This window comes from Zingiber officinale, chromosome 3B (genome assembly GCF_018446385.1).
Source record: "Zingiber officinale cultivar Zhangliang chromosome 3B, Zo_v1.1, whole genome shotgun sequence".
NCBI lineage: Eukaryota > Viridiplantae > Streptophyta > Magnoliopsida > Zingiberales > Zingiberaceae > Zingiber > Zingiber officinale.
In genome coordinates, this window is record NC_055991.1 from 38,069,883 (window position 1) to 38,085,047 (window position 15,165).

The 15,165-nt window shown below is 37.4% G+C and overlaps 2 protein-coding genes across 2 annotated transcripts in view; both read left to right on the forward strand.

Annotated features, from left to right (window-relative positions):
* The window catches only part of LOC122054816 (nuclear pore complex protein NUP62-like), a 60,712-nt gene extending 51,457 nt beyond the window's left edge, over window positions 1-9,255 (forward strand). The window contains exons 2-3 of the mRNA XM_042616245.1: window positions 7,259-8,270; window positions 9,249-9,255. Of these exons, the coding sequence (XP_042472179.1) occupies window positions 7,259-8,270; window positions 9,249-9,255 (1,019 nt within the window). The remainder of the gene's footprint in view (window positions 1-7,258; window positions 8,271-9,248) is intronic.
* Window positions 9,256-11,481: 2,226 nt separating this feature from the next.
* On the forward strand, window positions 11,482-12,313 carry LOC122054817 (uncharacterized protein ycf23-like). Its single transcript, XM_042616246.1, has 5 exons — window positions 11,482-11,565; window positions 11,645-11,704; window positions 11,796-11,885; window positions 11,963-12,070; window positions 12,146-12,313. Exons 1-5 carry the CDS (start codon window positions 11,482-11,484, stop codon window positions 12,311-12,313), a joined length of 510 nt encoding a protein of 169 aa, XP_042472180.1.
* Window positions 12,314-15,165: the final 2,852 nt, after the last annotated feature.

Here is a 15,165-nt window from a genome sequence, read left to right on the forward strand (position 1 = left end):
TGAAAGATCCTAGTCTATTAAGCACATCCCTAATTTTCGTCGTAAGTTGCTAAATTCACTTTCAGGGAGAGGTTTTGTAAAAATGTCAGCTAAATTTGATTTGGACTCAATATATTTGAGTTCAATATCGCCTTTAGTAACATGATCCCTGATGAAGTGGTGTCTAATTTCAATATGTTTGGTTCTTGAATGGTGCACAGGATTCTTGGTTAAGTTAATTGAACTTATATTGTCAATTAATACTTTTACATTTGTGATATTTAAGTTAAAATCTTTTAGAGTATGCATCATCCATAATATTTGTGCAACACATTCGCCTATAGCTATGTATTCTGACTCAGTTGTAGACAGAGCAACACAATGTTGCTTTCTACTAAACCAGCTAACAAGTGATGCACCTAATAATTGGCATCCACCACTTGTGCTTTTGTGGTCTAATTTGCATCCAGCATAATCTGAGTCAGAATACCCTATTAGTTCAAAATTATTTGTCCTAGGATACCAGATTCCTACATTTGTTGTTCCTTTAAGATATCTAAAAATTCTTTTAACCTGTGTCAAATGGGATTCCTTAGCACAAGTTTGGTATCTAGCACACATACTAACTGCAAATAAAATATCGGGTCTGCATTTAAGTACAGTAGGCTACCTATTGCACTTCTATAATATTTTAAATCAATTGGTTTTCCATTTAGGTCACTATCTAAGATTGTGTTTACAGCCATCGGTGTTTTTATTTCTTTTGTATTTTTCATTCCGAATTTTTTAAGTAATTCTTTGGTGTATTTATGTTGAGAAATATAGTTTCCTTCATTTATTTGTTTGATTTGTAATCCTAAGAAATAGGTTAGTTTTCCCACTAAGCTCATTTCAAATTCTTTTTCCATTAGATTAATAAATTCTTCTAAAAATTCTGAATTTGTTGAGCCAAATATTATGTCATCCACGTATATTTGTGCAATAAATATGTTTGTATTTAATGATTTAACAAACAAGGTTGGGTCAATTTGACCTTGTTTGAATCCTTTAGATGTTAGGTAAGATGTTAGCCTCTCATACCACGCCCTGGGTGCTTGTTTAAGTCCATATAGGGCTTTCTTTAATTTAAAAACATAATCAGGGTGTTCTAAGCTTTCAAAACCAGGAGGCTGACCTACATAAACTTCTTCTTTGATTAGTCCATTAAGAAAGGCAGACTTAACATCCATTTGGTATAGTTTAAATCCCTTATGGGCTGCATAACTTAGTAACATTCTAATGGATTCTAATCTGGCTACTGGGGCATATGTTTCGTCATAGTTAAGTCCTTCAACTTGACTAAATCCTTTGGCAACCAGCCTAGCCTTATTTCTAGTAATTTCCCCAGTTTTACTTAGTTTGTTTCTGAATACCCATTTTGTTTCTATTATTTTCTTATTCTTAGGTGGTGGGACTAGGTCCCAGACCTCATTACGCTCAAATTGGGCTAGTTCTTCTTGCATAGCTATAATCCAATCTGGGTCTAGTAGGGATTCATCCACAATTTTAGGTTCTATTTTTGAAATTAATGAAATTTGACTTAGGTTTCTAAAAGATGATCTGGTTTGAACTCTTAAGTCTGGGTCACCAATTATTTGATCAGTTGGATGATTTGGGTTTACCCTTATTGTTTTAGGAGGTTGATTCTCTTGATGTTGTTCCTCTTCTTCATGACTTAGAATTTGGTTGATTTCTGGAACAAACTCCGGTGGTTGTGTAGATTCTATGTCTTGTTTAGTTTCTTTAAATTTTACATTAGTAGTTTCTTCAATTTTTAAGGTAACCTTATTATAAATTCTGTAGCCTCTACTATTTAGGGAATATCCTACAAAAATTCCATTTTCAATTTTAGAGGTGAATTTTCCTAAGTGTTCTCTTGTATTTAAGATAAAAACTAGGCACCCAAATACCTTAAAGTATTTTATGTTTGGTTGTTTATTATAAAATATTTTGAAAAAAGTTTTGTTATGAGTTTTATTTATTGTTGTTCTGTTCTGTACATAGCAGGCTGTACTAACGGCTTCTGCCCAAAAGTATTTAGGTAGGTTATACTCATTTAACATTGTTCTAGAAGCTTCAAGTAAGGTTCTATTTTTTCTTTCTACAATTCCATTTTGTTGGGGGGTTTTAGGGCATGAGAACTCATGATGGTAACCGTTTTCTAGACAAAAACTGTTAAAGTTGTGATTTTTAAATTCTCCCCCATTGTCACTCCTAATTCTTTTAATTTTAATATCTTTTTCATTTTCAATCTGTTTGCAAAAATTTGTAAGAATTTCAAAAGTTTCATCTTTATGTTTTAAGAATTTTACCCAAGTAAACCTGGAGTAATCGTCTATAATTACTAAACAATATAAGTTTCCATTAATGGATTTGACTCCATGGGAGTCAAAAAGATCTAAATGTAGAAGTTCTAAGATTGAGTTAGTTTGTGGTTGATTTGTTTGTTTGTGGGTTGATTTAGTTTGTTTTCCTTGTTGACAAGCATTACATATAGTTGAATCTAAGTTAGGTAACTTCGGTAAGCCTTTTACAAGTCCATTTAGTTTACTTATATTTCTAAAGTTGGTGTGAGACATTCTCCTATGCCATAACCAAGTTTCTTCTTTTTGTGTTAAATAGCACTTAATGGAAGAAATGGTTAAGTTGATGACATAGATGTTGTCTTTTCTAAAACCTTTTAGGCTTATGGTAGGATTATCTAGATGTTTGATTGAGCATTCTGTAGATAGAAACTTGACCTTATACCTAGTATCACACAATTGACTTATACTTAGAAGATTATATTTAAAGTTTTCAACAAGTAAGACATTGGTAATTATAAAGTCTAATTTTAATTCAATACTACCTATACCAATTACCTTGAGTTTGCCGTTGTTTCCAAAGGCAACTGTTCCTAGGCTTTTGTAAGTGAGTTGAGTGAACTTGGTGTGATCTCCAGTCATATGTTTGGAGCAACCACTGTCCAAAATCCACTTGGTTTCCTACAGTAAGTAGGATTTTGAAGTTAGTCTTTTGAGCATGCATTAATTTAAGTTTAAAATTAAGATTTTGAAATTAAGTTTTAAGTTAAAATTAAAAATTTTGAAAAAAAATTTTCAAATTAATTTTTTAGGTTAAAATTAAAAATTTTGAAATTAATTTTTAAGTTAAAATTAAAAATTTTCAAATTAATTTTTAAGTTAAAATTAAAAATTTTGAAATTAATTTTTAAGTTAAAATTAAAATTTTCAAATTAATTTTTAAGTTAAAATTAAAAATTTTGAAATTAATTTTTAAGTTTCAAATTAAAATTTTGAAATTAATTTTTTAAGTTAAAATTAAAAATTTTGAAATTAATTTTTAAGTTAAAATAAAAAATTTGAAATTAATTTTTAAGTTTAAAATTAAAATTTTGAAATTAATTTTTAAGTTAAAATTAAAAATTTTGAAATTAATTTTTAAGTTAAAATTAAAAATTTTGAAATTAATTTTTAAAAAAATTTGAAATTAAAATTTAAGCCTTATTCATCTCACCCGATCTATATTATCAATCAGGGAATCTTATGATTTTGTGAGATGAAATTGGTTTGATTACAGACTTTTGGTCTAACTTGTGTTAGATTCAGACTTAGTTTTGGTTTCCACAAATAGGCATTCTTCGGATAAACTTCTAAGTTTGGTGAGTCACAAGGACATCATTAGAAGTAACCAACCTTTCGAGGTTTTCCGAATAGTCCTATCCATGGAACTTAGTACTACATCTTGGTCTAACTGGTTAGGATTCGTTTAAGGGTAGCTTCGGTCAGTTCCACTTGGCCAAATGCACCAGATCGAAGCCATATCTTTCTAGACATGCGATGCCCAAGCTTCCCTAACGTACTATCATCCAAAAATTTCTCCAGTACCATGATTCAAGTTAAACTTGGTCTCTTTTTAACTAATCCTAATTACCCTGCCGGGTTAGTTAGTTTTGGAGGTACCAGCTATTCTGGAGCCTCCCCCTGAATTATTGGCCATTAATTTAGATTTTGGTTTTAGGCTTGTGTCGATTCTTTTTATAGTTATAGTTAACTTGGTGATAATTTTGTTGTTTTTTTAAACTGTTTAGATTTTGAATTTGATTTAGGTTTGTATTTTGGATTTTGGTTTGGTTTATTTAATTTTATATAATGTATTTTTTCTTTAGGTATATAATATTGATTAAGTCCTACTTGCGTGGTCAAACACGCTTTCGGAACCCAAGCTAGATTGGTTGACTTGTATTGGGTTATTAATGATTTGAAGGTTTTATTTGAATTCGACTTATATCCTAGTCCGGTTTTATTATAACATGTTTTTTGATTATTTAGGATTAAGTCTAAATTTTTTGATCTTGTTGTGAATTTTTCTAACATCTCTTTTAAATTGTTTATTTCATTTTTTAATGATAAATTCTCTTCCTCAAGTGTTAGATCTTGAGTTGGATTCGAATTCTTTAATTGTTCCTTAAGGTTTTGATTTTCCTCAAGAAGTGATTTGTTTTCATTTTCTAATTTAGTTAATTTACTATTTAAACAGGAAATAATTCTAAAAAATTTTTTGTTTAAATTAAAGTATACCTCATTCGGGCCTTCGGAAATGAGTACGGACTCGTGGCTTATTTCGGGTTCAGACCCGTCTTCATCTTCCGACTCGTTATCTGTTTCGGCTTCGCGGGCCATCAGTGCGAGGTGGCTCTGATGTTTCTGCTCTTCTTCCTCCGATTCGTCCGAGGAGTCGTCCCACGTTGCTTTGAGTGCCTTCTTTTTGGTTGGCTTTGGTTTGTCGAACTTTAGTTTTGGACATTCGTTCTTGTAATGTCCCTTTTTGTTGCAGCCGTAACAAGTCACGTTCTTTTGTTCTGAGGGAGAGCTGATCTTTTGAAGATCCTTTTTGCTGAAGCTCCTCTTTCTCCTGGTGAACATTTTTCTTACCAAGTTCACCAGGTGTTCTTCGTTTTCGGAGTCTTGGTTAGATTCTTCTTCAAATTCAGGCTTGCTTTTCTTTTCTTTGGAGGAACCTGTAAATAGTGTTATACCTTTCTCGGCTCCAGCATTAGTTTGTTCGTGTAATTCTAATTCACTAAACAGCTCGTCTAATTTTAAGTTAGAGAGATTCTTAGAAATTTTGTAGGCATCCACTATTGATGCCCACAAACTATTACGTGGAAAAGCGTTTAAAGCGTACCTTATTAAGTCTCTGTTCTCCATTTGGTGGCCTATTGCATGAAGCCCGTTGAGGATGTCCTTGATCCTCGCGTGTAGTTGATTCGCTGTTTCTCCTTCCTGCATTTTTATATTAAAAATTTTATTTAGAAGCAGGTCTCGTTTTGTTACCTTAGCGTCGCTCGTTCCCTCGTGCAGTTCGATCAGCTTGTCCCATAGCTCTTTAGCGTTTTTGTGTGGACCGACTCTGTTCAGTTCTTCTCTTGTCAATCCGCACTGTAGAGTGTTGATCGCTTTATTTTCTGTTGACGCTTTTTTCTTGAGATCTGCTGTCCAGTCTTCAGGATCCACTAGATTCCCGGCGTTGTCCACTGGAATTTTGTAAGGTTTCGTAATGCTCATCCACTGGTCGAAGTCTGTTTTGAGGTAGACCTCCATCCGCTTCTTCCAGTAAGGGAAGCCGTCCCCGTTGAAGAGTGGAGGTCGCACTGTGCTGAATCCTTCTTGTTGGGACATTCTGTGCACAGGTAAATAACCAAAAAAAATCCCAAGACTTGGTCTTGGATTAGTAGTGCGGGAAGAGAAAAATAAAAAAACAAAAAAAAATCTAGATTCGTGTTGCACTAATTTAAATTGATTAGTGAAATATTAAGTTAACGAAACACCAGTTTTAAAATTAATTAAAAAAAACAAAAACAATTCACCCCCTGTCTGATTGGTGGTTGCACTAAATCAGAGCGGTACCTGCTCTGATACCACTTGTAGGACCGTTAGATTCGATAGAGGGGGGGTGAATATCGATTCGAAAATACAGAGTATAAGCGCAGCGGAAAAAGTAAGATAGACACAATGATTTTACTTCGTTCGGAGCCTGTGACGACTCCTACTCGAAGGCCCGTACTCCTTGAGTACTTTCGTTGGGCAATTCACTAGCAATTCGGATAATTACAATTAAAGTACAAAAAGATGCTAATGAAAACTAAAAACAAATACCGACAAAAGGGAAAAGAACGGAGCGTAGTGTCGGAGCTTTGTTGGCGTCGCACTGAACGTTGAGCAGCAAGACCAGCAGTAGAAGAGTTCTCAGCTTGATTGATTGATTCTGAAGCTCCTGTCTGGGGCTTCTTTTATATGCTGTTCCAGGCGCCTGGATCCCTTCCGGGCGCCTGGAATGTGACGTAGCTGCACAAACCATGATGCTCCACGTGGCGACGACTCGGCTAGATAGAATTCGCCTTCCGGGCGCCCGGATCCCCTCCGGGCGCCCGGACCACCTTGTTCCAAAAAACTCCCTTTTCTTGCAAAACAAAGTTAGTCCGAGGCAAATGTATATCCTGTAAAATAGATTGTTAGCACAGTTAAGGTTCAACAGATAATTAAAAAGAGTATGACTTAGATTCCGTCTTTCCGAGACCGGAATCTAGTCACGATCTCGACTTAGATATCCGAAACGGATCTAAGCCGGATCGACGCCTAATGTTCCCTTCCCGGGAACGCGTCCTCACAGTCACTCCCTTCCAGTGACTTACCTTCACTACAAGAATTTTTGCATTCAACAACACCCAATAGACAACGCTTTTTAATAAAAACGTTGTCGTTCTTTGTTTTACAACGCTTTTAGTGAAAAGCGTTGTCTATGGTATTTACTTTTTACTAAAGACAACGGTTTTTAATGAAGTGTTGTCTTTAGTGTTGTTGTTTATGGTCAAAGACAACATTTTTTTAAAAAACGTTTTTTAAAGTGTTGTGTATGTTTCCCCTAAACTCACTTAAAATAAATTCGCAGCCCTCGCTTTGCTAAACTCTAAACCCTCAACGCGCGCGCGCCTTCTCCTCACCACTCCTCTCCACGAGTTCTCCTCTCCACTCCTCTCCACGAGTGCCTTCTCCTCTCCTTCTCCTCTCCACGAGTGCCTTCTCCTCTCCACTCCTCTCCACGAGCGCCTTCTCCTCTCCACGAGCGCCTTCTCCTCTCCTTGCCGCGTGATCTCCTCTGAACCCTAATCTCGACCCAAACTCCTCACGCAAAACTCCTCACGCCGGCCCAACTCCTCCAAGTCGACCCAAACCCTCAGTCTCTTCCGCTTCCTCCTCTTTCTCCCTCTCCTCCGCCTCCCCCTTCTCCTTCGCTCCCACCGCCGCTGGCGCCGCCTCATCTTCCGCCACTGGTTTCTCCCTAGGCGCTTCTTCCTCCGCCGGTTCCTCCCCATCTCTCTTCGGCCTCTCAACCTTTGGCTCCTCATCGGCCGCATCCTCAGCCTTTTCTACCTCCAGTCTTTTCTCGACGTCTGCTCCATCTTCCGCCGCTTCTACCTTCAGTCTTTTCCCGCCATCTGCTCCATCCTCCGCCTCTACTACCTCTAGTCTTTTCTCGCCATCTGCTCCATCCTCCGCCTCTACTACCCCCGGTCTCTTTTCCTCGCAGGCGGTCTCTTCTCCCAAACCCATCCCTTTTCCCTCAGCATCCGCCGCACCTTCCGCTTCCTCAAGCCCTAATTTTGGTTTTGGATTGGGGGCTTCGACTCCCAACTTCGGCTTCGGTTCGTCTTCCACTGCTGCCTCTCCGTTGTTTGGTACTTCCGCTTCCCCTCCGGCGCCGGCGCCGGCCTTGTCCTCGGCTCAGACACTGTTTGCTTCGTCAGCTAGTGCCGCACCTTCGGTGCCTTCGTTTGCTACGTCCTCATCTCCCCCCGCCTTTTCTGTGCCGACGACGTCTGCTCCAGCTCCATCCTTCGTATCCCCGTTTCCTGCCTCCTCCTCTGCGTCCCCTCTATTCTCTTCTTCTGCTACCGCTACCTCCTCTCCTGCCATCACCAGCATTTCGACCTCTCCTTTCTCCTTTGGAAGTGGCAGTTCCTTTGCTCCGAGTTCGTTCGATGCCGTGTCGTCTGGTAGTACTACTTCGTCCTCACCTGTTACTACCACGTCCACCTTGGCAACTGGCTTTTCTTTTGCGACTCCGACATCTGCTGTGTCCCAACCTTCCTTTGGGTTTACCAATGCTGCTACATCAACTCCCTCCAGTGCATCTATGTTCTCCGCTCCTACTGCTGCAAAGCCTTCAACTCTGTCATTTGGATTTGGGGTGCATGGGACAATTCAATTGATGACAAAGGCAGTTGCTCGGTGAAGTTTCATCAGAAGAATATTGAAGAAGATGACGTATAGATTGTGGGTAAAGACGAAGTTTTACAGGTAAAATACAAGTTATAGTGATATTCATTATTATTATAGCATTATAAACTAAATATAATCAACATGTTTTTTTTAATATTTTAGGGTCAATCAGTTGCATTGACATTGGAATCTTGCTCAAATATTCTTGCATATGGTACAATTGTTTGTTTCAATGGCATGGAAAAAATGCTTCATGGTATTCCATTTCCCAAGAATTGCATTCGAGTCTCCATTGATCAAGCAGTGGACAAATCCGCTCCTTTGCCATATCCAATTCCAAGTGAATGTGAAGTAATTGGTGATGCCATAGGAACTGTTGTGGCTTGGCCTGAACAGCAGATTGTGAAGCAAGATGAGGTATATGAGATATTATATTTCTAATTATATTGTCACTTTATTATTATATTTCTAATTATATTGCCACTTTATTATTATTCAACCTAGCTATATCTAACTTGTTTATATTTGAAATTATTAGAAGCCTAGAAGGAAGAAGTTTGAACGAAAAAAATCAAAACCTACTTTGTCAACAAGTGTCCCAAGAGCATTACATATGTTATATTGTTACAGTAAGCATGCTCTAGATGGAGGAAAATGTATATCAATGTGCTTAGATAATGAAGTGTTTGATGAAGATTGTGAACTTTTTCTTGACCTTGAGGACATCAATTCTTTGTATCATTTGGAGTCAATTTCAGGAAATTTGATCGTTGCCTACATATGGTAAGTAAGTTTATTTAAGCAATTTCAGCAACTTTTTCATCACATGTTTGCTTCCTAATTTTAGCAACTTATTATGGTTTATTGTTACAATTTCACCAACTTATTATGAGTGATCATTATTTTTTAATCCACATGATTGTTTTGTATCTAAATTTTATTATTTAGTATCTAAACATTATTTTCTCGGTTGCAACTGCATTGCTTTACTTATGCTGGGAAATTACTGCATTGCTTTATGTTTGCTGGGAAATTCTAATATCTAGCAAGACAGAAAATCCCTGATTTGAACTGCAAGAAGTTTACTAATATTGTTGTGTGAACAAGTTTACTCTTGAAAAATTCAACTTCTAGTAATTTTCTCATACCATGTTATTCTCATTAAGTTAATAGTTCATCATTTCTATTGAGAGGTTTACTAATATCAATTGATGTGGTACACTTTACATAAATATAGCTCATTCATTTTCAACCGGCCCTTAATGTTTGCCTTCTGCCATTTGTTCTTCTAGATAGGAAGTACTTTGCTCATATCTTTTTTCTTGTATATTTTTAAGTATCTTAAATGTGCTTGTCCTCAAGAAATAAAAGAATTTGCATGTATACATTTCTGGTATGTTTAATATGCAAGACTGTTCATAGTAAGTTCTCATGTATGGATGTTACTATCATCACCATAACTTAGTGTTATGAGTGATCATTATTTTTTCCAACTTATTATGAGTGTTTTGTATCTAAATTTTATTATTTAGTATCTAAATATTTTTTTCTTTGCAATGATAGGTGTCTGTATAAAAAGATGGTGAAAGATACCAAGACAAAGAAATTCAGATTTATGAATCCTCACAAACTCCCATATCTGGCAAAAACGGCACAAGACAAATCAGTTAAGCTTGAAACCCTGAATCAAAGGGCAACTCTTTTAGCAGATAAGCTGACAAGTGCATCAACAGATCAACTAGTGTTAGTGCCATGTAATGTCGGGTAAGCAAGAAGTAAAACATCACTTTCAATTGCTTCCTTTCGATAATTTATTCAATTTTATGATCTAATCCTATGTATTTGCCTAGTTTCCATTGGAATCTTAGTGTTATTGAACCTTACAAGGATGCTATTTACTTGCTGGATTCCCTAAGTTGCCGCATTCGCGATGATGATTCAAAATACGTAATGGAAATGTGAGTTCAGATTTCTTTTAGTAAATATTTATTATAATAAAAATCTTATTTAACAAATATTCTTAACGTATGAAGGGCCTTAAAATTGTTTAATTCAACCAAGGGAAGGAAAGGTAGGAAAAATGTTAAGTGGGAAGTAGTTAAGGTATGTGTACTTTTGTTTAACATATATTGTAATGTGTATAATTTTCATTAACAATTTGACTCTAATTACTATATATAGGCTCCTCAACAACCGGATGCGAAACAATGTGGTTTTTTTGTGATGCGATTTATGAGAGAAATTATTGAAGAAGTTGAGACTATTGAGAGAGATTCACTGCAATCAATAGTAACATTATTTAGCTTATCTCAAATTATTTGACATAAACTATTTAAAATTGCAAAGTGATCGGTGTTGATTATTTTTCCATTAGCATAAATTGTGTATGCTCACAGTTCACAAAAATAGGGTACTCTCGTGAACAAATTGATGAGGTTCGGTCCGAGTTGGCGGAGTGCATACAAGATCATATTTATGAATAGGTATGGAATGATAGTTGCCATAATTCTATTTAGATTTAAGTTCATGGAATGGTGGTTTTTTTGGTGGAATCATAGTTAATGCCAATTTTTTTGATGCAGTGCATAGTTACCAGATCGACCTTGAGCAGTTGACCCCAAAGAAAAGTTGTCACTGAAGTTTAAAAACTTGTGAAAATTTTTAGTGAATGATGATGTTTTGTGAATGATGATGTTTTGGAAAAATTGTCACTTAGGTGAAAGGATGTTTTCTGGATTAATATGCAAGTACAAAGCACTGTATTATATGTTATTCTGTAAAGTTCTGTCAGTGTAAATTATCTAGTTTCTTTATCTAGCTTTTGTTCCACTATTGGGTTTGTTTTTCTAATAATTACTCGTGCAACAAAATACTGAGCAAGAAGCTGTAGATCTTATAATCAGGTAAAGTAGAAAAAGTTAACTACTTCATTATGCTTTCATCTTAGTATTTGTATATTTGATTTGTCTTCTTTGAACCAGCTTCAAGTCAAAAAGCCAGATCCTCTAGATAGCTGTTAAAAATAAGGTATTATTTGGTTTGTCAGTGATCTTAATATTTGGTAATATTTGGTCTTTGATGCTCACGACAGAGTTCCAACGCTGCATGATTACCTTGTTCAAGCAGATTGCTCGCTGCCTCAGTAGCTCGCATTTTCAGAGTTCCACAGCTCTTCTTTCTTATGATGATCTTGTTCTTGCAGATTTGTGTTTCCTCTGTGGACCCTTTGGCATTTCCTTCTGCAGTGGAAGCAGGTGCCCAAATGGTTAGGATGCGATGAACTTGACTGGTTTCGATCGGATTGTCTGTCATACCAAACATTAAAATCCTTGTGCTAAATGCAGGTGGAAATTGGAAATTATGATTCTTTCTACGAGATGGGAATTCAGTTTTCCCCTGAACAGGTATATGAATCATGATCGTACTTTTCCTTGCAGTTCCTCGAGTATTTTCAGCTATTTCTATCTCGTCACTATTCTGTGGTGCCATTGTCAGATTCTAAAGCTCACTAGAGAAACTAGAAGGATTCTTCCATCCATTACACTGTCTGTAACCGTGCCACACATGCTTAGTCTCCCTGATCAGGTAGCTCATTTATTTCCTCGTAAACTGAGATTTGTCACTAACACAATCTCTCGTTGTTTTTTGTTCAATTTAAAAAGGTGAAGCTAGCAGAGTTGCTGGAACAGGAAGGTGCTGATATAATCCAAACTGAAGGAGGGAAATACTCAAGTCCATCAAAACCTGGTGTCCTTGGTTTGATCGAGAAGGTAACAACAGTACGAATAAGAAATCTTAGCACACTTGTGATGAAAAATGTGATATTTTTCCTCTTTAAAATGTAGGCCACACCAACGCTAGCAGCTGCATACTCCATTTCCCGAGCAGTTCAGATTCCAGTTATGTGCTCATCTGGATTAAGCGCTGTCACTGCACCTATGGCTTTAACAGCAGGAGCAGCTGGTGTGGTATGCGTTCTTTTGCTTTCTAATCTAATCATTATCTGCTACTAGTGAAAGAAATATAGACTCTTTCAGATTCTCTTGTGTTCTTGATTATCTGCTACTACTTCATTGTCAGAAGTAGTTGAACACTAACACTTGGACGCCAACATTTTTGAGTTGGCGCCTAGATTTGACCATCTAACAGACAGGGCTAAAGGATCAACTGCTATGAACACCCTTAATAACTTATACAGATATTTGTGAACAATTAGGTTGGTGGCTATCATTTATCCTCCCTTTTTGTTGTTTTTTCCATGTACCCAATGCAGTTTTCATTTCAAAGGTTCCAAGCTGATGAACAAGGATGGGTGGACACAATCAAGTCAGTGCGATTTGGAGGAGCTGTCAGGATTAGTACCATGGATTGGCTTGGGCAATCTCAATATTTGCGTCAAACTGTCTTCTGGCCTTCCCTATCATCTGCAGTATCTGAGGTATACTATGCACATTTACCGTGAATTTTCCTTATTGAGCTTGGGCTAGTGATTACGAATGTATTTTATTTCAAGAACCGGATAAGCAAGTGTTCGTGCATCTAGTTTTATAACAATGCACTTCGTATCTTTGATCTAAAAGGCTTCTGAAACAAGTCATCTTCTCCAAGCATGCCCTGGTCAACATGCTAGTCACCTACTGGAGTCATTTCCTCGATGGCACGGATGAATACCTGAAATCCATCCTCTACTCCACCATTCTTTGCCACTCCTCAAGCCGAAACAACTGCAAAGGTAGAGTCAACATCAAGTATTACATTGTGCTTGGCTACAAGAAGACCGGGGCCGCAAAATCCAATAAAGACAGGTCAAACATCAAGTAGCATTTTGTAACTTATTCCTCTTAGGTTATATGCTTGGTTAATATATATGCTTAGAACTTGTAAAGACAGGTCAAACATTAATATGCTTGGTTAATATATCCATCTACAGCACTCCCGCTTTTTCCTCTAAATATGATTTTCATTTAGCACAGAACTAATGCCAATTTTTTTATTTTGATGCAGTGTTTAAAGAGCTTGAGTAGAAGTTGGCCCTAAAGAAAACTTGTCAGTTACGATATAAACACACTTACGGTATGAATTACATGTATATATAACATTGACATATTATTTAGTACGAGATTTACATGTATGAAAGTTTTCATACAAAATTTCTTGATTGCCTACAACCCCAGGTGTGCTGATGACAAGTTGAAGAAGATGGCTCTAAGAGTGATAGCTGAAAGCCTTTCAGAAGAAGAGATTGCTGGACTTAAAGAAGCAATTCCATGCGATGGACACCAACACACTACAAGAATTTTTGCATTCAACAACACCCAATAGACAACGCTTTTTAATAAAAACGTTGTCGTTCTTTGTTTTACAACGCCTTTAGTGAAAAGCGTTGTCTATGGTATTTACTTTTTACTAAAGACAACGGTTTTTAATGAAGTGTTGTCTTTAGTGTTGTTGTTTATGGTCAAAGACAACATTTTTTTAAAAAACGTTTTTTAAAGTGTTGTGTATGTTTCCCCTAAACTCACTTAAAATAAATTCGCAGCCCTCGCTTTGCTAAACTCTAAACCCTCAACGCGCGCGCGCCTTCTCCTCACCACTCCTCTCCACGAGTTCTCCTCTCCACTCCTCTCCACGAGTGCCTTCTCCTCTCCTTCTCCTCTCCACGAGCGCCTTCTCCTCTCCACTCCTCTCCACGAGCGCCTTCTCCTCTCCACGAGCGCCTTCTCCTCTCCTTGCCGCGTGATCTCCTCTGAACCCTAATCTCGACCCAAACTCCTCACGCAAAACTCCTCACGCCGGCCCAACTCCTCCAAGTCGAGATCCCTAATCTCGCATTTCCCCATCTCCTCAATCAAAGTCAGCTTACCCTTCCTAATCTTCTCACGGCGGAGGCGACGGAGCCGAGATCCCTCAATTTCTTCTACTATCCGACTGAGCCGTAGCACTGCCACGCGGTTCTTCGATCCGGCTCCTCGATATCTTTGCTCTTGCCCTCACTGTTCCTCCCTCTCTCTGCTCTTCCTTACCTTCACTGCTCGTTCTCGACTTCGCTCTCTCATCCCTTCGTAATGGCGTCTCCACGAGTGCCTTCTCCTCTCCTTCTCCTCTCCACGAGCGCCTTCTCCTCTCCTTGCCGCGTGATCTCCTCTGAACCCTAATCTCGACCCAAACTCCTCACGCAAAACTCCTCACGCCGGCCCAACTCCTCCAAGTCGAGATCCCTAATCTCGCATTTCCCCATCTCCTCAATCAAAGTCAGCTTATCCTTCCTAATCTTCTCACGGCTCCTCAACTCCTCTGAACCCTTCGATCTTAGTTCCTTCCTCGCAGAGCAGATTCGAGAGTAGGAGGAACGGAAGAAAGAAAGGTAAAATTTCTTCCATCCCTCTAGAATAAGATTTTGTTTATTTTTGATTATTTTCCGAACTAGCCATTTTGCCGGATTCATACTGCATCAATTTTCCCCCTCCCCTGATTGTATTTTCTCATGATTTAATCTGGAATTTTTAAACGTTTAGCTATAGACTTTGGCAGTAGGTATTAATCCTTAAAAATAGCATGAAGCATATAACATGCTATCCTTTTTTCTCAAATTCAGTGTGAAGCTGTTGGCCAAGTTGCAGATATTATTCACATTCCAACCTTTCTTTGTCGTCAGGTATAATGTGCAGCTTGAAATTAATCAATCTCTAGTGTTATTCTACTATTATTTTTATTGTGTACCCTTAATGCGCAGAGAATATCTCTCATTTTTATTGTATCTAAAACTTGTGTTCTGCATTATCTCATCTTAATTCTGGGCAGTGACTTGTGCCTACTCAGTTTGTTGAATTTATATCAACTACTATTGTTATATTTATGTCACATG